This window comes from Trachypithecus francoisi, unplaced genomic scaffold (assembly GCF_009764315.1).
Source record: "Trachypithecus francoisi isolate TF-2019V2 unplaced genomic scaffold, Tfra_2.0 Contig01579, whole genome shotgun sequence".
Taxonomy (NCBI): domain Eukaryota; kingdom Metazoa; phylum Chordata; class Mammalia; order Primates; family Cercopithecidae; genus Trachypithecus; species Trachypithecus francoisi.
The window spans coordinates 24,734,008-24,761,554 of NW_022681442.1; the positions used below are offsets into that span (position 1 = coordinate 24,734,008).

At 40.7% G+C, this 27,547-nt stretch overlaps 1 protein-coding gene across 3 annotated transcripts in view; it reads left to right on the top strand.

The window, feature by feature from the left end:
- Positions 1–27,547, top strand: part of SORCS1 (sortilin related VPS10 domain containing receptor 1) — a 597,227-nt gene that overhangs the window by 422,054 nt on the left and 147,626 nt on the right. For all 3 annotated transcript variants that reach the window (XM_033183443.1, XM_033183451.1, XM_033183459.1), the window contains exon 6: positions 11,631–11,695. In XM_033183443.1, the coding sequence (XP_033039334.1) occupies positions 11,631–11,695 (65 nt within the window). The remainder of the gene's footprint in view (positions 1–11,630; positions 11,696–27,547) is intronic.

Consider the following 27,547-nt stretch of genomic DNA (forward strand, 5'->3'; position numbering starts at 1 on the left):
ATGTTGAAATGTCGGGATTTTCCATTATTTCTCCATATATATATATAGAGAGAGAGAGAGAGAGAGACATACACATATGTATACATAAAATTTTTTTTTTTTTGAGACAAAGAGTCTCACTCTGTCACCCAGGCAGAATTGCTGTGACACAATCTCGGTTTACTGCAACCTCTCTGCTTCCTGGGTTCAGGTGATTCTCCTGCCTCAGCCTCCCAAGTGGCTGGGATTACAGGTGCATGCCACTATGCCCAGCTAATTTTTGTTTTTTTTTGTTTTTTTGAGACGGAGTCTTGCTCTATTGCCCAGGCTGGAGTGCAGTGGCACGATCTCCACTCACTGCAAGCTCCGCTTTGCGGGTTCACACCATTCTCCTGCCTCAGCCTCCCATGTAGCTGGGACTACAGGTGCCCGCCACTGTGCCCAGCTAATTTTTTTTTTTAATGTATTTTTAGTAGAGACGGGGTTTCACCATGTTAGCCAGGATGGTCTCGATCTCCTGACCTCGTGATCTGCCCTTCTTGGCCTCCCAAAGTGCTGGGATTACAGGCGTGAGCCACCACGCCCGGCCAAGTTTTGTATTTTTAGTAGAGACGAGATTTCGCCATGTTGACGAGGCTGGTCTCGAACTCCTGGCTTCAAGCAGTCCACCTGCCTTAGCCTCTCAAAGTGCTAGAATTACAGATGTGAGTCACCATGTCCAGCTTCTCCTTATCTTTTTAGTGTGTAAGACACACACATTACCTTCCTAGTTAACACCGTCTTGCCTCAGACACGAAGGGGTAATTTTTTTTTTTCCATGAAAAGAATTATTGAGATGAGTTAAGGATCTGGGTTAGTAATTCTAACCTTGATACACTCTGAGTGGTATGACTTTGGATGTGGTATGTGCTCTCTGGAAGCCTGGGCTTTCTTACAGGAGGTGTTTGAACTACTTACTCTCTAACAGAATTTCTGTCTCTAAAGGATTCCTTAATTCATACTGTTGACAGCAGTAGTAGCTACACATATTTTGTCTTTTACCTTTCAAAACAATCGTATTATTTGGTACTATTATCTCTATCCTTTTTACAGGTGGTATATGGAGCCTTAGAGAAAATAGAATGCCTAGGTTCCAGTCTGATTGTAGCTTTTATTAGCCGTATGCCCTTAGGCAAGTAAATTACTTTCAGAGATAACACTGTCTTTCTCTTATCTTGTCATTATTTTTCCTGAATTTGTGTCATGTGTGAATTTTGTAGGCACACAACATGTATTTTCATCCAAGTTGTTGACAATTGATGAGCAGGACACCGACAAGAGCACAGCCTTGCGGCCCTATGTGACATCAATCTCACACTTAATAGATGGAAACCAGCCATTGATTGACACCATGGAACAATGTTTTGTTTTGTTTTTCTGATATGGCTAAATGCTTTGTATTTTATATATTTTTCCTAACACAGCTTTTGAGAAGTATTGTGAGCATCACCTGACATGTTTATTTTTAATTTCCCTGTCTTTCCTATTGAATTGTAAGCTTCATGAGGTACAGGGATTGTTCTGTTTTATTCAGTGCTAAACCACTAATGTCTAGAAAACATATTCAAAAATTTACTCATTTATTCATTAAAAAATTAATTCAGAATCAACCATCTGCCATGCCTGGTGTTACATATTAAGGATATCCCAGGAATCCTCGGTTTAGAGCAATAGTCTCCATGGTGACTTACCTGCACCCATACCCTAGTGGGATAATTGGTGATTTACTGAGGTGTGGGAAAAAGATACTTTCTGATTATTCTTTGCTCCTATTTTAGTTTCTATTTTGTGTATATTTTCTAAAGTTAGTATGTAAGTACTGTACTGCATTTCCACAACTTACATCTAAGAAACCATCATGTAGTGGGTGTGCCTACTTTCCTCCCTTTGCTTGAGGTGTTCAAACAAAACATGTGGAGATAGCTGTTCTGGAATTCTCTTATGGAATATTATTTCCATGGGGTCAGGTTATCTCCAGCAGCAAAATGCTCAGGTTTAAATTTTCTTTTCTATTTATTTATTTATTTATTTTTGAGACGGAGTCGCGCTCTGTTGCCCAGTTAGAGCTCAATGGCGCGATCGTGGCTCACTGCAAGCTCCGCCTCCCGGGTTGACGCCATTCTCCTGCCTCAGCCTCTCGAGTAGCTGGGACTACAGGCGCCCGACACTACGCCCGCCTAATTTTGTTTTTGTATTTTTAGTAGAGACGGGGTTTCACCGTCTTAGCCAAGATGGTCTCGGTCTTCTGACTTCGTGATCCGCCTGCCTCAGCCTCCCAAAGTGCTGGGATTACAGGCTTGAGCTACCACGCCCGGCCTTGTTTAAATTTTCAGTTCCTTTTTTTTTTTTTTTTTTGAGACAGAGTGTCTCTGTCTCCCAGACTGGAGTGCAGTAGTGCAGTCTGGGCTCACTGCAGCCTCTGCCTCCCAGGTTCAAGCCATTCTCCTTCCTCAGCCTCTGGAGTAGCTGGGATTGCAGGTATGTGCCACCACGCCAGGATAGCTTTTGTATTTTTAGTGAGACGAGGTTTCACCATGTTGGCCAGGCTGGTCTCAAACTCCTGACTGCAAGTGCTCCGCCTGCCTTGGACTCCCAAAGTGCTGGGATTACACCCGTGAGCCACCATGCGTAGCCAAGACAATGACAGTTTTCCCCAGGGGAAAAGTGGGCCAAACTCTGGACTTTCTTCTCTGAATTTCCATCTTCTCTCAGTTTTTGGCCTCATAATTCTTTTCTTTCCTTGGTAGATCTGTTATTACTTTAAATATTTACCCAACCTTTTTGGTCATCCATAGTGAGGGTATAGTTCAAATACCTAGTCCGCTAACCTTGCCTTTTAAAACAGTCCCTGACTGGGCACAGCAGCTCATGCCTGTAATCTCAGTACTTTGGGAGGCCAAGGTGGAAGGACTGCTTGAGTCCAGGAGTTCAAGACCAGCTGGGGCAGTATAGTGAGATCCTGGGATTACAGACGTGAGCCACTGTGCCTGGACTTTTAAAAACTTTTTAATAGAGATGGGGTTTAGTTTTGTTGCCCAAGCTGGTCTCAAACTCCTGGACTCAAGCAATCCTCCCATCTCAGCCTCCCAAAATACAGGGATTACAGGTGTAAGCCACTGCGCTGAGCAATTCCTTTAAACTTATATTTGCTCTACCCTCTAGTCTAAAGTTCTTTGTCCTTAACAGAAATGGATAAAGAGAGGAGAAGTGGAGAGGTTCTCTCTTCTCCCTGTCTTCTATTACTGTGGCTCCTCTAGCCCCACGCAGGGTCTCCAGCCTCCTTTCTCCCGCTGAATTTAACGTCAATGCAAGCATGCCCCTCCAGGAGGTCCTTAGCACTGCTTCTCTGACCAGAACTCTTCCAGGCTTTTACCTTCCTGGCCCTCTTACTAAGATGGTGTCAGACTTGTAAGTATTCAAGACTTAAGAAAATCCCAGGTCTCCTCCCTACGGAAATGCCACTCATCCTTTTTTCTCTCCCTTTGTGATTTGTGCACATTTACTACCCACTTAGACTTTATTTTCCAGATGGAGAATATTTTCTTTTTATTAATAGTACAGATGTATTAATTATTAGAGTATTGCATACATACATCTTCCTTACAAAAATTCTTAAATTACTGATAAGGATAAGGATCCCTTTGACTATTACCCACAACCCCCAAACTCTACCAAAAGTGACTACAATTATGAATTTTTAATGTGTATCTTCAGTTATTTTTCCCATTTATGTATATTTTTTCTTTGGGTCCATCAATAGACAATGACTGAATAAATTGGATATTTTCATTTAATAGGTTGCAATAAAATAGAGATTTATCTCATTAATTTTATGTTCTGGTATGGAGTCATCTCTAAGATATATTATTGAGTACATTTAACAAGTTGCTAAAAATACGCAGGGTATGATACCACTAAAGTTTAAAAAGATAAAAAGAAACCTTATTAAAAATATTTTAAGCTTTTCCTTTACCTTAATTTCATGCTCTTTGATCATTTGAAATGCATTTCTCTGTATCTCATTGGCACTGTGATTTTTGTGTGGGGATCAGGAGCACTGATCTGGGCATGGTCCCTCTCTGGACCCCCACATAGTTTTATTCTTTTTTTTTTTTGAGTCCAGTGGCATGATTTCAGCTCACTGCAACCTCCACCTCCACCTCACCTTCAGTGTTCAAGCGATCCACCTGCCTCAGCCTCCTGAGTAGCTGGGATTACAGATGTGCGCTGCCATACCTGGCTAATTTTTGTATTTTTAGTAGAGATGGAGTTTCATCATGGTGGCCAGGCTCATCTCGAACTTCCAACCTCAAGTGATCCACCTGCCTCGGCCTCCTAAATTATGTGAGCCACCATGCCTGCACCATCCTCCTCTTTAAATATATATATATATATATTTTTTTTTTTTTTAAGAAACAACAAAGACAGAGAGGGAAGCATAAAAGTGGGGAAATAAGAAGGAAACACAAAAATGCAAACACTGATGGAAAAAGCAAAGTCATTAAATTAGAAAAGAAAAACTTCATCTTGGCTGGTTTATGTCTGCTCATTGTGATGTCTTTAGAGATAGGTTGCTTGTTTCTAAACATCGTTGTTTAAACTTTTAGTCCTATTTACCAAGCCCTTTGCTCAATAAACATGTTCACCTCCTCACTGCCCTCCTGAGCTTTATGTATTTCTTCGGTCCAGGTCAGACTTGCATGCCTCACTTTGCTCCCCTACACCTACACACACACACTCACATGCACACACACACACTGCTGCAGACATCATAGAAATAAACACTTGGGCTTCTGGTTTGGGCAGTAAAGATGACAAAATGCAGCATATAGAGGGCTTCAGGATGCTGTCAATGCTGATTCTCAGTAGGCCATTATGCATTGAGGAGATTAAGCATCGTTTTTATCTGTCTATTTATTGATCTATGTATTTGTTATTTTTAGTAAGTACCTTTGGTTCTGGGGAACCAATGGGACAGTGCGGGGGGCCAGAGGAATAAAAGCAGAAAGCAGACATGTTTCTTAGGCTTAAGGGGGAGGTTAAATGGTACCTTAGGCTGCTTTGTAGATTATCTGGCCCATTTGCCCTCGTTGGACAGTAGATGAGACCTCAGGCTAAGATGCTGTATTCAAAAACAAAAGCTGTGGCCTTAACCAGGATTATCTTGAAGATGTTTGTCTGAAGGCTAATTATGGTGGCAGGTGATTCGGAAACCCTTGACTGTAGGAGAGGAAACCAAGGTATCTCAATGCCAATACCTGCCAGGCACTTTGGTAGCAGACAGGACCTCTTGCCCTCATGGGCTTTGTTTATGAAGAGGGGCTGTGGGAACATGAAGAGGAAGGCAGGGGTCTCTATCCTTCCAGCTCCTGTTCCTCTGGAGGTCCCTCCTCGTTCTTTCCCATATACCATTAACTGCAATTCTGAATCTGAATAAATAGGTGCTATCATATCATGATATTTATTTTGTAATACTTGCTCTGCGGTTATCTACATCAGGACATTTTGTGGCTCTGCAGCATTTATTAGGCACTCTATTAAGCTGGTATAAACTTGGACAAAATGCCAGGCAAATGATAAACTAGTGACATTTCTGAGTTTCTCTGTAGAAAATGTCTACACAGGCCGCATTTGGCCGATTGTATTTCAGAAGGCTGATGTTGCGCTGCTCACATTACTGGTATACTATTTCAGGGTGTGATTTGTTTTTCTTCATATTCTTGTCTTCAGTGATCTTTAGGCTTTATTTCAAAATAGCTCCTAAATGTGAACACCTACTTAAGATACTGGCAGCATAGATGCAGGAGGCTGCAATGGGCTTTATCTTGTTTTCCTCAACGAAGCTGAGCTAGATGACCTGTGCAACTTCACCTCATACTCCCTCAATAGCGAGGACCACACGTAGACCAGGACTGAAGTTCTTTTCACCTGTTTATAAATGTGTATGCTTACCTTTCTTTAGCGCCATCTCATGGCTTTCAGGATCGAATACAAAACCTTAGCATTATGCAAAAGGGGCTTTTTGATTGGGCCCCTGTTATCTTTCCAGTTTTCTTTTACTAATGTACTTTGGGAACACTGGATCCAGCCTATTGACTTACAATAGATGCCTATATGGGCCATCCTCTCTGAACTAGGGCCCCAGTGCCTGCTATTTGTCTGTAGTTAGAAGGCTGTTCACCCCTTCTGTCCATTGATCCTATTGCTGCGTATACTTGAAGATTTGATTCATTTACTCCAAAGGGCTCCTGGACCTTGCTTTTCCTCCAGGTTTCCATATACAGGCGAAAGGTCATTCCTCCTGTGGCTTCAAATAGCACCTTGAATGTTAGAACCCTTGCTTCATTGGGTTACTGCCTCTTCTGTAGTTCTAAAGCTCTTAAATGCAGTAATTATGGAGCTCTCAATCTTATTCATAGTAGGGGTTTGGAATGTTTCACTGACTAAATAAATGAATGAATAATTGAATTTTATATATTCATATAATTGATCTCTGAACCATTGACTCATTTTTTGTCTATTGACTTATGAGAATAAATAATTTTGTTAAATCATTTCTGTTAAGCATCCATGATATGTCAAGAATTTTTGTTTGTTTGTTTTTTGAGACAGACTCTCGCTCTTGTTGCCAAGGCTGGAGTGCAGTGGCACGATCTCGGCTCACTGCAACCTCCACCTCCTGGGTTCAAGCGATTCTCCTGCCTCAGCCTCCTGAGTAGCTGGGATTACAGGCGCCCGCCACCACACCCAGCTAATTTTTGTACTTTTAGTAGAGACGGCGTTTCACCATGTTGGCCAGTCTGGTCTCAAACTCCTGACCTCAGGTGATTTGCGGATTAGAGGTGTGAACCACTACGCCTGGCCAAGAATTGTTTAATACCAACAGAAATTTTAATTTCTTAGGTATTAATATTCCACCCCCCCCCATTTCTTGAAATAAAAAGGGGGAAAAAGAGAATAAATAAATTACCTATTTTTCCTGAGCCCTAGCTATGTGCCAGTAATCTTCTAGGTACTTAAAGATGTATATTATAGGAAAAATATAGGAAAAATTATGTTAACTTATTTTAAAGACTAAAAAAGTGACAGCACAGATGTTAACTAACAACGAAAGTTACATATACAGATAAATTAATACATGCTGATATGGCTGGTTTGTGCACTTCTCTTTTCTCAAAAACCATTCAGTTAATGCTTTTTGATAATCTATCTGTGGCATGCAGGTGCCTAGCACAGAGATACAGAAAGGTTTTAGTCTGTCTGTCAATAAAGGAGATTGACAAATGACTCACCAATTGTAACATGGCCTAATTTTTTCTGTGCAAAAGTATGTTCATCATTCTGAAAGTCTCAGAAAGGATAACCAACTTGGCTTAAGTGGCACCCCTGCTGAGAAGCCTATTTTCAACTTCAGTCATCTGCAGCTGAGCCACAGCAATAAGAGTCATGAAGGCAGAAGAAGGATGAGAGGAGATCCTAGGCAGACATCAAGATGTGCACAGAAAGACTCCCTTTCCCTTCCATAAAATTCAGTTCAAGAAGGGAGTTCATTTTCCTGGTTCAACATAAAGGCAATATAAAGGTATACAAGATACATCTACCTATTACCTTTTTTTATAATTAAAATATCCTAGACAAAATTTTTATCGTTTATTTATAGAGAGGTTCTGAGTCCCAGAAATGAATAACATCCTGTATTGGACATTAGTAAATACTGACTGGTACAAAAATGTTGTATTGTATTTACTGAGAAAGCTTGCTTCTCTGTATTTTGGTAAGCATAGAGAGTTCAGTGATAAAAGAACATTTGCCTTTGGGAGTCCAGTGTAGTAAGAGAGTCATTTATGCAGACATGTAGCAAATCATTATGAACTATGACAGTGATATGTGCTGGATAACCTAGAGGCATAAAGCAAAGGTACCCAATCTCTTATGCTTAATACTAGAAGTCAGATTTGCCAACGTCTTTGGATAGAGATGCTTGAGTATCAGTCTCAAGATCTCATTCTGCAAGTAAGACCATGAAGAGTTCATTTTGTATTAAATTCTATGTTGATGCTGTTTTTCTTTGATGATTATAATGATGGTGATGTTTAATGATGAGGATGATGATGACACCCATAGTTGGTCTCAAAACACACAGAATACCTCCTAACTCCATAGCTCCAGCTAAAATTTAGGAGCATATGTAGGCTAGAGTAATATCATTTGGGTCAACTGCAGTCATATGCTTTTCCAAGGTATCTGGTCAATGACAGGACTGTTAAAATCAGCACTTACACAGACATTTAGCATTGATTGGCCTCAGCAATTAAGAACTCACTAGGGCTATAAAGTAAAAGCAGCAATAATTCTTTATCATCTGTGACTGCTAGAGATACTCTTGGACCACAGGTCTAGGAATGAGGACATCATCAGATAAAAATTATTGGAAACACTATGGTTTGACTTTCATATGTAAAGTTTTGTTTCATAGTTTGTAATTGTTTTACTTTGGATGAGGAAACATGTAGGCAGAATAAGGAGGTTTGTTAGCCACAGTAGATTTGGGGAGAACAAAGAATTCTGTTTTGCACTTGCCTCTTTTTTCTTTTTCCTTTCTTTTTTTTTTTTTGAGATGGAGTCTCACTTTGTTGCCCAGGCTAGAGTGCAGTAGTGTGATCTTGGCTCACTGCAACCTCTGCCTCCCAGGTTCAAGGGATTTTCCTGCCTCAGCCTCCCGAGTAGCTGGAACTACAGGCACCCACCACCACACCCAGCTAATTTCTGTATTTTTAGTAGAGACGGGGCCAGGATGGTCTCAATCACTTGGCTCATTATCTGCCTGCCTTAGCCTCCCAAAGTGCTGGGATTACAGGCATGAACCACCGCACCGCACCTGACCTTGCCTCTTTTTTTATTTGTTGATAAGGCAGTAGGGGATGTCACTGGAAACAACAGCTTTGCCATTAAAGATAATACAAGATTTTTTTAAAATGCTACTATTTATTTGAGGCCATAAGCACATGGAAAGCTACACTGAATCCAGGGTAATTATTTTGCCTCCCGTTGACACTAGCCATAAGCTGAGCAGATAGGCTTGCATGCTAGTTTTAACCTTGTGTTTCTGGGGTGCTAGGTTTCTCCTGGGAATCAATGGTGGTAGTCATTTCAAGGATGAAACTTAAAACAAAGTGGACAGTTGAACAACATGTAATGGCTCATTTTGAAATAAAACAGTTAACTGCTGAGCTTTCTGGATTTAGGCTTGTCAAGCAACTCATTTTCTTTTTTAATGCTCATGACTGGTCTTGTCAGAAGAGGTCACCTGTGGATCCAATTAATGCTTCAGTGTGGGGAGAGTCACCACCCGAAGCCTAGTAGTCGCTGCAGTACTTAACTGAAATGCTGATGAAAGGGTCACTTTCTGCCTGGATTCAAGCAGATTCCATTGATTAAAAGGTCCAAATGCACGTCCCATGTCTATATGAGGGAAGTTATGAAACCCTTTTTAGGAAATATCTGCTTCCTAGGGGAAGAAGAAAGTAGGATATAATGTTTCAAGCATAGGCTCTGAATTTCAGGCCATGTATCAATCAGAGAAAACTTATTGACAGCAATAACAGGGCCTTAAGGAGACTTCTTTTCTCCAGATGAAGAGTGATTAAGCCAGCTAGCCCTCAGATTCTTTGAGTTGGGAAAATGAGTTTAAATAAGTAGAGTTCTGGGAATGCCCCTAGGACAATGATTAATGTACTTACTTCAGAAAACCCACAGACCTTTATAGCTCCTTTGCTTTCTTTCTCTGTATCTCCTCCCTCTTGTCCTCCCTGCCTTTCCTCCTAACTTCTTTCCATTTCTTTAGTCTTTCCTTCATTCCTTCCTTCTTTCCTTTCACATTTGACTGTCTGTTATATACCAGGAACTATACTATGAATAGAAAGTGTGTAAAGAGAAGACCTTCCAGTAGCTTCATTGAGTATCTCTGTGTGTGTTCTTTTGTATTTGGGTGTTTGTGTGTCTCTCTTGGGGGAAGGGGATGCCTTCACATTGGAAAAACACAAAAATAATTCTTTATAACAAACTCTGATAAGGATCTTACAGGATTTATAACAAACACTTGCTGATAGGAGGAAAAGGCTTTCCCTGTTGTAAATGAGACATATTTAACAGAGGAAGTGAATTTTCAGTTGTGTCTTAAACTACAATTCAGGGGTTAGGTGAAGCTGGAGAAGAGCTTCTCAAGCTGAAGGCAGAAGCTTACAGAGGCTCACGGGTCGGGGGAGGAAATGAATGTGGCACTTTCAGGCAATGGCAACATCTTTCAGTGTGGCAGGAGATGAGGCAGCAAAAGTGAGATGGACCCAGTCTGTGTAGGGTCATGGATACCACACTAAGCTCTGGAGGGATAAGTACTTTTTTTTTGTTTTGTTTTGGAGACGGAGTCTCACCCGGTCGCCCAGGTTGGAGTGCAGTGGTGTGATCTCGGCTCACTGCAAGCTCCACCTCCCGGGTTCACGCCATTCTCCTGCCTCAGCCTCCAGGGTAGCTGGGACTACAGGCGCCTGCTACCACACCTGGCTAATTATTTGTATTTTTAGTAGAGATGGGATTTCCCCGTGTTAGCCAGGATGGTCTCGATCTCCTGACCTCGTGATCCACCCGCCTTGACCTCCCAAAGTGCTGGGATCACAGGCGTGAGCCACCACGCCCGGCCCGGTCCTGGATAAGTAGTTTTAACATTTGCATTTTCTAGCCTTGATTGAGTGGCTGGGCTGAGTGGCTGGGGACCAGTTTGGAGGCATTTTGCTGTTTTCTATGTCGAAATGGAATGAATTAAAGTTCTGCAAAGCCTGATTTTTTTTTTCAAAAAGTGCAGATGTTCCCAAGTTTAATTAATCTCATTGTATAAAAATCCTAGAGATAAAGCGTGATTGCCCATATTATTTATGTTACAGAACAATAATTATTTTATATTTAATATAGCTTACTGCAAGATTACACAAAATAATATGTGTCTCCAAGGCGTTTTAAATACACTTTTATTTTGCTTACACATACAGTTTCAGGCACGTTTCAGAAAGTGAGGTGCATCTATTTCTCTTCACACGAGTTCGACAATACAGAGAATCGTCACTCTGCTGTTAACTGCCGCTGCATGGGTTGCATCACAGTGTTTGTTCATAGGGCAGTAGTAGGTGGTTTGGCAAATTTCAGTGAAAAAATTAATTAGATCAGTGTGCTACGGAAATCACTGTTCAAGTCACCCAGCTGAAGCAGCATGCCTGGCATCTGTCTCATACGTTTTGGAAGTTTAATACGCTGTCACTAGGGTTGTTGCTAGAGTACACACGCAGCATGTGTAGGACCTGTATGCAGGTCCCAGCTAATAATACACAACATCCTTGCTAGAATGCAGCCTGCCTTTCATCAAGTGAAGTTTTCATTATCATTTTTATTTTAAGTGGAAATTTTACTGTCAGGCTGTATAAAGAAATTGAGTAGATATATTCTAAAGATTGTGGGTTTAGATGCCTGTGGATATTAGTAGTCTGGGGCTCTGCCGAGTTCCTCTAAGGCACATGTGAAGTCATTAATATGGATGTTTCTTTTCATGTTTCCCCATTTTTTAGGTCTGTGATGGGGTCAAATAAAGAACCAGACCTTGTGCATCTTGAGGCCAGAACTGTGGATGGTCGTAAGTAAATCAACTTTGCCACAATATTCTTAGTAATATTAGTTCTATGACTCTGTCATGAACTGAGTCTGTATAATAATCTCATGGTGTATGCAGAGTAATAATGGATGTGTGGTTTCTGGGGATTTGGGGTTGCAGGGGTGACCTGATTCTTTTGACTCTAAGCTAGTAAAGTGCAGGTATCTTTTGTTCAGAAGAGCTCAGGATAGGTAGGTAGGTACAATGGCACAGTGGCAATAATCGTGTGATTTGGGCATGAAGACATTTCCTGTCTTCAGTAATGCAAAATAGTCTTAATAATTTTTCATAAATATATATTTTCATATATATTTATAAATATATGTTATCCAGAAATATGTATTTTTGGATAGTGGTGACACCAGCACAGCCCTCTCATCCAATCAAAGTGGCTTTCCAGGTAAAGAGAATACCTCCAAACTCTTGATTCCTGAAGTGTTTTGTTGTTGCTGCTGCTGCTACTGTTTTGTGTTGAATTGTTTCTTCAGTCTCCTTATTTTGTCAGATACCATCCAGGCCATCCCTCACTGTCTTGTTCGGAGATTCACAAAACACTTGGAAAGAATTTTTAAAAAGAGAGAGAGAGAGAATTTTTCTGTGTGTCCCCATCAGAGGCAGCAGGAGGAGAGTCAGTTGAGTGAATTGCTCACCCGTCAGTAGTTCTCATCAACTCCGGGTGGTTATGCTGCAGTGAAGGACAGGACTACACCTCGTGGCCTCATGACAACGTTGTAGGTTGTTTTTCTCATGTCACGTATGAAGAAACAAAGGCATAGAAAGCTTAAGTAATAATATACGTAAGCTCCTATGGTAAATAAGTAGAGGACAGTGATGTCTGTCTCACAAAGCCCATCCAGGTGAGAATTCGAGAAACCCATGCACATAAAATACTTCACACAGTGTCTGACCTACTAACACCAGCGATGAATGGTTCCTTCCCCTTCTCTGGCACGGAGGATCCTCAGAAGGGCTAAGCATTTGAGAGGGTACAGTTAGGCCTAAGATAGAGCACTCCAGGTGAGAGGGGTAAAAGAAAATGAGAAAAGGGGGAAACTGCAGATAGAAGAGGGTGAGGGAAGAAAAGATAGGGAGAAAGAAAGAGGTCTCAGATGTGGAGGAGAGGAAGAGAATGGACTATCCACAATTACCACAGAGCAATGAGGCTGGTGTAGGCTGCCCAGCGCTGGCCCAGAGAGGGATCATCTCATTTCTAAGACATTCCCAGTTTCTAAAATATCCCTCACAATTCAAAAGCACCCTAATCACTGCCATTTGTGCCTGTCTACCGTTCCTTAGCTCTTCTGCACACAAAGGCAGAAGATCCTGCACTTTACCAGCTTACAGCCAAACAAAGCAGGTCACCGCTACGACCCAAACTCCCCAGAAACCACGCATTTTTTTTTATTACTATGGATGTACCATGAGATTTCTCATCTCTAACAGTTTTGTTTACCTTTTTGGGGGGAGTGAATATGTTTTTTGACAGAGTCAGTAGGGGCACAGGTCAGGGGTCAAGGCTGACCATCGTCCTCTGTAACCCAGGCAAAGCCGCCATGTGTGACATGCCCAGCACTGTGCCTGACACGGAATGAGCTCAACAGGTCAGAGCGGCTTTCCCACCTCCTCAGTGGGCTCACTCTGGTGGTGACCTCTCCATTTCCCTGGAGCAGATGATGTTATCTTGGACTCCAAGGTCCAGTTCTTGCTATATAACAGAGATCAATATTTTCTTAATGCAAAAGTAAACACATCATTATTTAAAAGTCTTGCTTACTAGAGATAGAGACCATCCTGGCCAACATCATGAGACCCCATCTCTACTAAAAATACAAAAATTAGCTGGCCATGGTGATACACGCCTGTTGTCCCAGCTACTTGGGAGGCGGAGGCAGGAGACTCACGTGAACCCGGGGGGGCGGAGGTTGCAGTGAGCTGAGATTGCGCCACTGCACTCCAGGTCTTGCTTACTTCACGTTGCTTTGATCATACAGAGCTAAATTCTCATCTTGACCTATAGCTACAGCATAACCTGTGCCTGCCCATTCCCTTAGCCTAATCTTACTCTGCCCTTTCCTCACTCCTTGTCTGCAGGCCTTTAGGCGTGTTTTCAATTCTTGGAACATACAGGGGTATGTGTCTTGCCATAAAGCCTTGATACTTGCTGTTTTCTCTCTCTGGAATATCCTTCTCTCTTGCCCGTACCCTGACCAATCAAGCATAATTGATTACTGTGGATGGTTCGGACCTCAGGTTAATCACCTATTTCTTAGAAAAGCCTTTCGTAAACTCTGAATCTAAATGAGTTTCTTATTTTGATTGCTTTTATATAACTATGTTTTTTTTTTTCTTTATCACGTTCTTCTCCGTTTGAAATTATGCTTTCTATTTACGTGATTATTCTATCACAATCATTTCTCCCCACCAGTCTGTAAGTTTTATGAGAGCAGGGACCATGTATGTCATATTCAATATTGTATCTCCAGAGCCAGGAATGGTAGCACACATCTGTAGTCCCAGCTACTGAGGAGACTGAGGCAGGAGGATCATTTAAGCCCAGGAGTTCAAGACTGTAGTGCACTATGAACACACCTATGAATAGCAACTTCACTCCAGCCTGGGCAACATAGTGAGATCCCATCTCAAAACAAAAACATTATGTCTCCAGCACTTGCCACGGCATCTACATGTAGAGAGATCTCACTGAGCATATGCTGAGTGACTGCAGACCCGGCTGACCAGTTGTCAGGGCTACCAGTTGGCTATCTTACCTCACTTACCAAGTTGTCTGAAAATGTTAGAGCCTCACATCTTAAACCTTAGCATGTATGCTACCCACCTAGGGACCTTGTTAAGATCTGCATTGTGATTCAGTAGGGGCCTGAGAGTCTGCATTTCTCACAAGCTCCTGGATGATATCCATGCTGCGGGTCTGTGAAACATGCTTGAGTAGCAAAGTTCCACAACTTTTCACTAATTTTAAGAAAATTAGTGAAAGAGCTTGAGGGTCTGTCTCCCACGATCGCACCCCTAGTTTAGGAAACTCTGGATGGAATTGGTAGCATTCTGGATTGCTTTTATTTTCAAGCTTTTGGGCATATGCTGCTGCTTTCTGGCTTGTGGCATCCAATGCACATGACACTGTATCCTAAAAACAATGAGGCCATCACTGTCTGTGATCTGCACATTTTCTTACACCCAGCATTATTCCTGTGCTCCCTGAAGGCATGGCGGTTGATAATGCCAAACTGTCATCTCAGGCTTAGCTTTCACAAGGCATGAAATATATCAGTTCTAATTTTATTTATTTTACTTTACTTTTTTTTTTTTTTTGCAAAGGCAGCATCTTCAGAAACTATCCAAGGGTGAAAATTCAATAAAAGGATTTAATTTGAAAAGTTAGCCCTGTCAAAACAAAACAGAAAAAAAAAAAACAAAAACTACCAATTGATTTAAAGGGTCTAAGCATAACACCTGACCTGTCACGGTGTCCAAAAAAAAAAGAGAGAGAGAAACAGAAAGAGATTGTGTCAATAACCAAGGCTCCAGTTAAAACAACAACAACAAGGACAAACAGAGAGGAGGAGGTTGGAAGTAAATAGCACAGAGAGGTCAGGGTAGCCAGGTGTTAGCAAATGTAGCGGCCACAATCTGACAGTGTATTTATCAAAATCAGGTTACAGTCTCATCAGCTGCGCTAAGAATTCGGTATCTCTGTTATCTCTTTCTCATTTCCTTTTTTTTTTTTTTTTTTCCTGAGACAGAGTCTCATTCTGTCACCCAGTCTGGAGTGCAGTGGCGCCATCTCGGCTCACTGCAACCTCTGCCCCCCAGGTTTAAATCATCCTCCTGCCTCAGCCTCCCGAAGAGCTGGGACTCCAGGCATGCACCACCATGCCAGGCTAATTTTTGTATTTTTGGTAGAGATGGGGTTTTGCCATGTTGGCTAAGCAGGTCTCGAACTCCTGACCTCAAGCCATCTGCTTGCCTCTGCCTCCCGCAGTGCTGGGATTACAAGTGTGAGCCACCATGGCCGGCCTCTTTCTCATTTCCTGATTGAAATCTTCTTTTTTTCTCCATCCACTTATTATTATTATTATTATTATTATTATTATTACTGTTAGGTTTTTTTGTGTGTGTGATGGAGTTTTACTCTTGTTGCCCAGGCTGGAGTGTAATGGCGTGATCTCAGCTCACTGCACCCTCTGCCTTCCGGGTTCAAGTGATTCTCTTGCCTTAGCCTCCTGAGTAGCTGTGATTATAGGTGCCCGCCACCACATCCAGCTGAATTTTTGCATTTTTAGCAGAGACGGTGTTTTACTATGTTGGCTGGGCTGGTCTGGAACTCCTGACCTCAAGTGATCCACCCACTTGGCCTTTCAAAGTACTGTGATTACCGACATGAGCCACTGTGCTAGACCCCATTCATTGTTTACGTATATGGAACCCATTGTTTTTATTCTAGGTTGTACATCTTGTAGAGTATATGCACTGAGACATTTGACACAGAGTGTGTTGTGAATCCTTATCTGGGTTTGTTATTCAAAATATACTCTACAATAATGTAATGGTTTTTTTGTTTTGTTTTGTTTTTTGAGATGAAGGCTCACTCTGTTGCCCAGCCTGGAGTGCAGTGGTGCGATCTCAGCTCACTGCAACTCTGCCTCCTGGATTCAAGTGATTCTCCTGCCTCAGCCTCTCCAGTAGCTAGGATTACAGGCACCTACCACCACGCCCGGCTGATTTTTGTAGTTTTGATAGAGATGGGTTTTCTCCATGTTGGTCAGACTGATCTCAAACACCTGACCTCAAGTGATCCGCCCACGTTGGCCTCCCAGAGTGCTGAGATTACAGGCATGAGCCACTACACCTGGCCATCATGTTTTTGACTTTGAACAAGAAGTTATTTTCTGACCTTAGTGTGTTCACGTATTTTGTAGTCAAGACACTGAGACATTTGACACAGAGTGTGTTGTGAATCCTTATCTGGGTTTGTTATTCAAAATTTACTCTTGGTCTATTTCAGATGTCCCTAGATTACGTGTTATGCGTAATTTCTGTTTGTATTGAAGTTCCCAAATTTGAGGGGAGGTGAGCTCTGGAAAGCTTTAGTTTTTACATGAGAAAAAAAAAATTATATCTTTATTTTTACAAACCTTATAACTTACAAGATTACTTTCAATTATAAGGGTTGGAAATAAACTGTAGTAGTATTAGCAATATAAGCGACTTTGTCACAATAGAAATCGCAGAAATTTTTATATAATAATGCAGTCATTATATCTGAAAATATTATTTATGCTCATTCTTTCCTCAAAATTGTACTAGTTATCAGACCTGCCAGTAGATCTTGATATATAATATATTAATTTAAAAAGTACATACAAGGGTATTAAATACTTGTTTTTTAATCTTTTAATAACTTTATTTAAATTTAGTTGAATTATTGTTTGTTTATTCTGGGTAATTTATTTTATGCATTAAAAACATTCTGAAAAAATGGGTCCACAGGCTTTCTCAGATTGCTGATGGAGTCCATGGCACAGATTCTGAACCTTTGCCCCCAAAACAAGTGTCTGCATAGGAATGTGTGGTTATTTATATAAACTAGTACTTTATCTTAGATCCTCTAGAAAGCTTTTGTACTGTGAGAATCTATGGTTGGCACTGGTATTTCTTACCAGCTATCCTCTTATATGTAGATATCTTGTAGTTTACATCTGTGACAAGGATATTATTCTTTCTTGTATTACTTTCTGCCTTGGGAGGTGAGCTGAAAAGAGCAGGGTCAACTACAGTCAATCACAGGATGTATTGAAAGTTTTGGCCGGGTGCGGTGGCTCAAGCCTGTAATCCCAGCACTTTGGGAGGCCGAGGCGGGCGGATCACGAGGTCAGGAGATCGAGACCATCTTGGCTAACACGGTGAAACCCCGTCTCTACTAAAAATACAAAAAATTAGCCGGGCGTGGTGGCGGGCGCCTGTAGTCCCAGCTACTCGGAGGCTGAGGCGGGAGAATGGCATGAACCTGGGAGGCAGAGCTTGCAGTGAGCCGAGATCGCGCCACTGCACTCCAGCCTGGGCGACACAGCCAGACTCCGTCTCAAAAACAAAAAAAAGAAAGTTTTGAACATATTTATTGGATGTGGCATTTATTATTGGCCCGAGTTCAAAGAGGACAAATTGACAGGTTCTCATCCAGGAAGCAAATATTTTATTGTTTAAATATTCTGTGTGTGTGTGTGTGTGTGTGTGTGTGTACATTGTAGGAGCCCAGTACATTAAAATACTAAAAAAGAAACCTACATTCTATTGATTTACCTAACATAGGTGCATTTGTGTATGTGTGTGTGTCATGCATGTAGTTAAAGAGAAAATATTGACCAAACTGGTGGATTGAAAGCTGTGTGAAAAGTTGCATCTTATTTAATCTCCGTTCTATGTCCAAAATATAACTTAGAGCCCAAAACATTCATTTTTATTTTTATTTTATTTTACTTTTTTAGTAGAGATAAGGTCTCACCATGTTGCCCAGGCTGGTCTTAAACTCCTGGGCTCAAGTGATCCGCCTGCTTTGACTTCCCAAAGTGCTGGGATAGGCATGAGCCACCACACCTGGATGAAACATTTAATATTTGTTGAATTAATAAATATATTAGTGTGTCACTGTTTAGGTATATCTACTGAAAGAGGGATCTTTAACCACTGGGTCTGTGGAGCCCTGTAGCACTAACAGATGAATGCAAGAGACTTACTAACTCCCTGAAACTGGGTGCCACATTTTATGCATATTTGATTTTGGAGGAAAATAACATGACTTTTATTAGAATTTTTCACATGGCAATTACACATGGATATATAGTTGTATATTATGGTGATCTGTAAGAGAACCTGCAGTACCGTCTTTGCCGTTATTGCTTCTCCCTTTTACTTCTGAAATAAAAGGCCCAACCCTCAACTTGAATGTTTCTGTACTGGTGGTGATCTGTGCCAGCAGGAACAGGGGACAGGGGACAATTATTGGTCCCAATGTTTATTTGCATGAGTAAGTAACCTCATAACAAGTTTCCCAAGGACTAATCTTATTCACTGGGGAACAACAAACCTTGGCCCTTTAACCAGCTGTGAAAATGACTGCCCGGGAACTCTGAAATGAGCCTCAAACTAGCATTTTAACAGGCAGAAATAAAATAAAAGAAACTCAAAACTTTATATAACTATGCATCCCACTAATTCTGGTCTTGGGTGAGAACTGGAAATCTCATTTTCTATATCCTATCCACCAGCTTTCCAACCTAGTTTCCATATTGAACAGTAAGTGTGTCAAAATTTGGATAAGGTAAGTGCTGCTGAAATGCTCTGGGGAGTTAATAGAGACCTCAGTTCTCAAAGTCTTCAATATCTCAGCTACAGAGTGGTTTTACTATGAAAATAGATTACTTTTATACCAACAAAAATAGCAATGATAACAATAAAAAGCTAAGAGGTTATATAAGTATATGTGTATATATATATATATAACATATATGAAATACAGCATATATATATGCTATATTTCTCCAGAAATTGTTTAGGCTTATACAGATGATTATGTATAGGTATACACACACATATACTTACACGAGTGTTCTTGTTGAACAATTATGGCAAATTTAGTGTTTGTGAATACAAATGCAACTTAAAAATCTTTTCATATCAGCGCATATACATTTAGCAACTTCATGGTTAATTGATATATAGAACCCCATTATAAAGTCAACTATATTTAGTAATTACTAAATTATAGAGACCCTTGTAGATATAGAGACCTCTGGCTATTTCAAACAATGCGAATATATACACATACACACATATTATTTATTTGGTTAGTAAGCATTCAAGCTCGCGTAAGCAGCAAACACTACTGAAAGAGAATTTGATGAAGGAAGATTCCTGGGTCAGAGAGTATATACATTTCAAATTTTTGCAGACATTGTCAAATTGCCTCCTGAAATATTTGCAACAAGACTCTCAGTATGAGAACGCCTGTGTTTGCAAGCCCTCAGCAATCTTGGACATTATCGAAGACTTTTCAAATATAACCCATCTGAGAGCAAATTTTAAAAAGGCATCACCTTATTGTTTTAATCTGTATTTATTTAATTAGGAGTGAGGTTGAGAATTCTTTTTGTTTTTCTTCACTACCTTTATTTCTTCTTCAGTGAACTTTAAAAAAATCAAATCTTTTGAATAGAAAAGATGAAACCTTTGGCATTAATATACACATTTAAAAATACCAAATTGGCACCCCCCACTTTGGCCAAAGTTCCAACGCTAGCACAACAGTTGCCATTATTAGACCCCACATTTCATAGTCTTCCTTTATCTTCTGTTTTTAGTCAATTTATTAATAACTTCCAAGGTAGAGCTTGGAAGAGGTTAGACGTTTCCATTTCTGGTCAGCTTCAGATTCTGACAGATCCTTCCACTTCCTAGCATGCTGAGAAAATGCACATTCTCACCTCTCTTCTATCCCCAAATAAAGCAGCAAGGTTTAGCTGGTATAGCTAGAATCTAGTACTATGCTTTTTTTTTTTTCTAGCAGTGTTACTCTGACCCTATATTTCATATTGCAAAAGGCTCTTGATTTCAATGACTAGTGACATCCACTTGACCTCTCCGATTTAGTAACCTGAAGACAGCCCTAACAACCAACCAGAAAAGCCTGAAATAAGATAACACAGGCCTCCTAGCACAGCATTGAAAAGCCTGATAGTGACAGTACAACAACAGGCTCTGCTGGGCAGCTTTCAAATTGGGTTCTTTGTAGCCATTATATGCCACTTCCTCTGCTTCCCAGGTGCCCACCCACCTGCATGAAGGTCTGTGCCCTTTTATTCCATGCTGAGGCTGAGAGAACAAAGGTGCACAAAAAACTTTTCACTCACAGGCCTTAACTTTAGGACAAAGATCTAGGCGTCTGTTGGGTCCTTGGGATCCCTCAGAATACTATAGCAGCACTCCATATAAGATGCAGATGTGGCAATCCCCAAGTGTTGAAAAATGTCTAATGTTTCTGACTCCTGCTTAAAAAAAGTAGCATCATAAAGATCCTGGCATTTACTCACATGTTTTCTTCCTTTGTCCTCTAAATTTTCAAGCAACAGTGATGCTAGGATGATGCATTATATTCCTATTACTTATCTGGTGTGAGCAGACTAGGTACTTTTCAGCTGCCTTACTTATAACAACTCTTATAAGTAGATACTATTCTTAGTTTCCTCATTTTAATGATGGGGAAATGGGGCGTACAAAGATTTAAGTGTGTTTTCCATTGTTTCAGAGTTAGGATTTAAAGCCAGGTCTGTTTCACTGAACCTATTATTCATTCATTCAAAAAATATTGTTGGACATCTACACCACATCAGATGCTCTTCTAGGCATGAATGAGAGATGATTAGGAATGGATGCAAAGGCTCTGCTCTCATAAAGTTTACCTTCTAGTTAGGGGAGATGTTAGAAAAAATGTATGAAGCATTTGCATGAGAAGTGGGGCTACAAATGTATGAGAAAAACAGAGTGGGGAGAATAGAGAGTGATCAGAGAAAGAGGGCCATCAAGGAAGAAATCTCAGATAAGGTGACATTTGGTATTTAAGCCAAGTCTATATGGAAATATGGGAGAAAGCTGTGTGTCTGCCTGCTGGAAGAGCATTCGAGACAGAGGGAAGAGTACATGCAAAGGATATGGATATGAGCATACTTAGCATGGCTGAGGCATAACAGAAGGCCAGGTGACTGGAATAGAGAGAGGGGCAGGCAGACGTGTCATCTGTCTTTATTCCACTGAGACAAGGACTGTGCCATACTGTTCTTTGTTGAGCATCTCCTGTGTTTCAGGTATGATAGCTGGTATGGAGGGTGATAAAAATAATTAAGAAATTGTTCACTGAGGCCGGGCGCGGTGGCTCACACCTGTAATCCAAGCACTTTGGAAGGCTGAAGCTGCTGGATCACGAGGTCAAGAGATCGAGACCATCCTGGCCAACATGGTGAAATCCCGTCTCTACTAAAAATACAAAAATTAGGTGGGCGTGGTGGTACTTGTCTATAGTCCTAGCTACTATAGAAGTAGGAGAATCGCTTGAATCTGGGAGACGGACATTGCAGTGAGCTGAGATGGTGCCACTGTATTCCAGCCTGGTGACAGAGAGAGACTCCATCTAAAAAAAAAAAAAAGAGAGAAAGAAGAGAAAAAAAGAAATAGAAATTGTTGATTGAATGTGTCCACGTGTCTTAAAGGCAGTGTCTCTCTGTTCTGAAATTAATCTTATAGCGTGTAGACACATCTAAATAAATGTGCATACCCTCTCCCCTCTCTCCCCCTTCCAAAAATAAAAATAAAACACCTGGAGAAGAAACTGGAAACTGTATGCTTTCTCTTCTCCATGGAACCTTTACAGTTTCATTTCTTTCTGCCCGCTTTCCACTTTCATTCCTGCTTGCTTGCTTCTTTTTTTCCTACTTTTTATCCTTTTCTCTCTGTCTCTCTTTAACTCCTTCCCTTGGCCCCTGCTGTCTTTGTAAACTTAATCTGGAAAGTTATGTGATATGCTTCTCAGTTCTCCATGATTGAGTGTGACCTTGTGTATAATTTTCTGTCTTTATCCAACTAAACTAGGTTCTAGTGTGGGTTTCCAGTAGGACTTCCTTGCAAAACACACAGCCAGTGTTCCCCAAACACATCTCTCATTCTCTCATGCCTCTGTGCTCCTGCCCAGTGCTCCTTCTTTCTTGAATGATGAGTTATCCTTGTCATCATTCCAGGCAGCCTTGTAGGCTTTCCCTCAGCTCTTCCATAATGTCCCCATCCCTGACAAAAGTAATTCCCTCTATAACATAGACTGAACAGTAAAAGAGTCTCTAGCCTAACAAGGACTAAATCGGCCATGGAGGAATAACAAGTCCACAGCTCTGTGTGATACAAAGTGAAATAAATTCAGAATCACAGGAAGAATTTCTAGCACAGAGCAAAACATCTGTGCAGAGGTAGGAGGACTGAATGTCTCACCAGCAAGCCCATAGCACTTCCATTCCTCCTAGGATGCACTCAGCATGCTGCACTGTAATTGGACAGTGAACTTTCTGTATTTATATTATCAGATTGGTGCAAAGGTAATTGAGGTTTTTGGCAATTACCACAGTTACTCTTTGCACCAACCTAATAGTATGCTTTTCATTTTCTCTCTCATGTTCCCAGTTTTTAGTTTCACGCTTGGCTAAATTTTATGATCCCAGAATTTTCTCTGTAGTAGTCATGGCCTCCTGAATGCCTAAAGGCCAACAATAAAATACAATATTTAGTCAATTACACTGGTCCCAAATCGAGAAATTTCATAGAAGAAAGCAATGCTAAATCACAAACTCGTCATGCCAATCTAGAACATCTGATGTCAGTTTATAATTTTTACAGAAGTATCTTGTCCTCTGTGTAGACTTTCTGGAGCCAAGACTAGAATCTCACTTTTGACATTCTCAATTTCTAGCTGGTACATGTGACAGAGGGCACTAGAATAATGATAGGAATTAAATGTATATGAACAGCAGCGTGTTGACTTGTGTGTGTGTGTGAGATGAGTGAGTACCTTTAATACAAAAGTTTCAAAACAAGTAATAGAGCCGTAGAACAAAAGGAAAAGTTATATGCCCTTGTATTGGCTTTAAAATCTGTTCTGCTTTTAAACAGATTGCTTAAATTACTGATTTAAATTGTTTCCAAGTGGAAACAATGAGGAATAGGTGAGTTTTAAAGTGCGTATGCTTGCCTACATCGTTTCTAGCTTTGTTTATAATTAAACTTCTGTAATATTAGGGAAAATTAAAGTATTTGGTGCTAAATAAATATGTGTTGAATGATAGAATGGATGGATAGAGTCCCAGAGATCTGTAATATATTTTTTTGCTCTGTTGGTCAGGCTGGTCTCGAACTCCTGGTCTCGAGCACCTGCCTCGGCCTCCCAAAGTTTGGGGATTACAAGTGTGAACCACCGAGCCCAGCGTGGATTTTAAACAAAGTTTAAGAGAGAAAAAGTCATGTGATCCACTTAGCACAGTTCCTGACCCTGAGGAAAGGTTGCTCTGGTTATTTTGGAGGTTAATGCTGCTGCTGCTGCTGTTATCAATGACATTCGGGGGATGGAAAGGTTTGTCTAAGCCTCAGGAAAAACTTCACAGAAGAAGGTCCAGGAAGTATTTGGACTGAGTAACAGGAAAGGAAAAGACAGTTGAAACCAGCAGAACTCTCTGAATGAACATAGGGAGTCAGTCAGGAATAAGCGTGCCGTTTAGAAATAGCAGAAGCCCTCAAGACACAGACTTGCCAGCAACATCTCAGAGCTTTGTTTTGTTTTGGCAGCAGTGGGAAGGAAACAGGTTTCAGTGGATAATTTATGGTAAAGATTTGTTGGATCTTAAAGTCATAGTCTGATTTTTAGCATCCTTTTTGTTTCTAAGCTTCTAATAACTCTCATTGTGGAAAGAAATAGTCTAAAACCTAGCTTGGTCAATGACCTTCTCAGAGTCACATGCCATGCTGGAGATGGAACTAGGACCCAGAAGATCCCTTCAACAGGAAGACGGAACACCTGCCATACCCACTGATTGGCCCTGTGTGTTGGGTGCAGAGGTGACTGCCACATTCGCCTTGTAGCCCTACTTATTTTGCAGTGCTGTCTGCTAACTGCTACCACACACTGTACTCCCTATGCAGAAGATTTGTGTTTGGATTAATTATTATACAAGGAGAATATTTTTTCATGGTGTTTTTAAAAACATACTTAAAAGAAAAAAATCTTTAACCCAAACAAAAATTGAATATAAAAAGAAAGAAGTGGCCGGGGGTGGCTCACTCCTGTAATCCCAGGAGGCCAAGGCAGATGAATCACGAGGTCAGGAGTTCGAGACCAGCCTGACCAACGTGGTGGAACCCCATCTCTACTAGAAATACAAAAATTAGCTGGCCATGGTGGCATGCACCTGTAGGCCCAGCTACTTGGGAGGCTGGGGCAGGAGAATCGCTTGAACTCAGGGGGTTGCAGTGACCCGAGGTCGCCGCCACTGTATTCCAGCCTGGGTGACAGAGTGAGACTCTGTCAAGAAAGGAAAGGAAAGGAGGGGAAGGCAGGGGAGGGTAGGGGAAGGGAGATGAGAGGAGAGGAGCTGCCTCAGGTAGAAATATCCTTAGTACTTTACAGGTGGTTAGCTTGAGACACAGTGAGCAGTATTGGTGATTGAAGAGAGAGGACTTAAATACCAACTACAGCTACTATTATGTGAGTACAGTCTAACCTGGCGCTAGACTCAACACATTTCAGGACTAAGGTAATCAAATGTCATAACTTCTGGCAAGATGGATATTGTTTATTCCCATTTTGTAGATCAGAGTTTGGAGACGTGGAGTGATTTACTAAGCTAGCAGGCCTTGAGCCTGCATTTAAACCTCTGATCCTCTGTTCAAAGCCTACCTTTTAAAAAGCAGCTTCCCTTTTCTAGAACAGCACAGGTTTTGGGTGGATGGGGATTGCATTATTCTACACAGCAGCTGTTGCGGAGAGTGAAGATGCTTGAAAAGAACAGCGCAGTGTCCTAATTATCTATGGCAAGGAAAACATCTGTGTAGGAAAAGTAATGAAATTAATTCTAATGTCTAGCAGTTGCATGCATTAATTGACATTAATTAATGCCAAATTACAAGATACTTCCTATGGAATCACATCATACACTCACCAGAATTGAATATGGAAAGAGTTCATCATACTTAATGCTATTACAGCAAGCCCCAAGGGGAATAAGAGTGATTGGTCCCTCATTATGAAGTGCAGCCAATTTCTTTCTGTTTCCATTAGGAGGAGAAAGGGAACAAACCAGGAACACTTTACCACGGGCAGACTGTTCAAAATGGATCATTTCCCCTTCAGCTTGCAAATTTCACTTTGAGCCACTCAGAGCAAGAAGTGGCTTGAAGACCTCTTCCGGGGCTTTTCTTGTGTCCCTACTTTTACACTTGGTAATTCTCAGACCAAAGGTAGGCTTATTGCACAGCTCAACAGCAGTATGTGGCATGGGAAGTAGAGGAAGAACAAGCAGAGAGAGACAGTTGATCTCACAAGCCCATCTTGACTCCCCTCTCCCCTACTTGCCCTGCTGTAGAGGGGCTGGACTAAGGATTTGCTGTACAGATTGCCAACTCCTTCACATTAGTGCCTCTCCACTGTTGTTGACATCTCCTATATATCTTTCATTCATTTTTCCTGTGCAAACATACATTTATAGATATCTATATATACAACCTGCAAAAAAACCTCAGGTCCATAATGCACATATTTTGGTAACCTACTTTTTAAAAACGTTTATTTTGGAATAATTTTAGATACACAGAATACATGTACTTTATACCCAGCTTCCTCTAATGTTAACATTTTATGTAACCATGGTACAGTTTTCAAAGCTAGGAAATTAACATTGGAATAATATTACTAATTGGTAACCTACTTCTATAATATAAAATATATTAAGCATTTCCTCATAAAAGCAAGATTTTAATAGCAAACGCTAAATGTTCCATAGTTTATTAAGTTCTTTTTCTATTGTTGACTATTATGTTTTCTCCAAAATTTTTTTATTATAAATAACACTAATAAATATCTTAGTTGTTAAATCTTTACATTGATCTTTGACTTTTTCCTTACATAGAATTCTCAGAAATAAACCCTAGATCAAAGGTATCTCTTTTTTTTTTTTTTTTTTTTTGAGACAGAGTTTCACTCTTGTTGCCTGGCTGGAGTGCAGTGCCGTGATCCCGGCTTACTGCAACCTCTACCTCCTGAGTTCAAGTGATTCTGCTGCCTCAGACTCCCAGCCAAGTAGCTGGGATTACAGGCACGTGCCACCATGCCTGGCTAATTATTATGGTTGTTTTTAGTGGAGATGGGGTTTCACTATGTTGGTCAGGCTGGTCCCACATTTTTAAGTATCTTGATTCATACTGCCGAATTACCACTCAAAAATATTCAGGTGTTCTTGTTTTGTATCTAAGGGTATCTGTTTGAACCTTAGATAGAAGCAAGAATATACTTAACAAAGATTGGCCCCAAACTCACTGGGATTTTTCATGTAACATAGTATAGTAGAAATAAACCAGAGTTGGAGTCAGTCTAACCACGTTGCAACCACATACTGCCATTTCTACAAATCACTAATTTTTAGCTTCATTCTCTTTATCTGCAAAATCAGTTGATATACTCTGTAGTGTTGTGAATATTAAATGTACTATAGCTCTGTGAACATGTTTCAGACTGCCTGGCTCATAGATGATTAACAAATGTTAGATTCCATCTTTGTTTTCTCCCTAAAATCCCTTAGATAATAAATTCTATATAGGTGAGTTAGAAACATGAAAGGAGTATGTTATTATTTTCCATCTTATGTTTGTACAGGGACCTCTGAAGAGGAGATTTAGGTCTTAAGGAAAAGAAAAGAGCCATCAGACATTAATACAAATAAAACAAGAATTGTGTATGCATCAAGTCCTCATTAGGTGTCAGTCTTAGAAGTTCTAGTTGGAAATTGTATTTATAATTAGAAGCTCAAGACCGCCTAATCAAATTCTTATTGTGTTTAGCCATTGTTTTTTGTTCCTTATCTCACATAACAAGAGGCACAGAGGTTGGGCAGCTTGAGGCTCAGTACCATCAACAGCTCAATGATGTCATTAGGGAATGGGTACTTCCCATCTAGTTGTCATACTCATTGTATAAGCTTGACTGTAAGACTGGCTCCTTTGGGCAACCAGAAGCCTAGA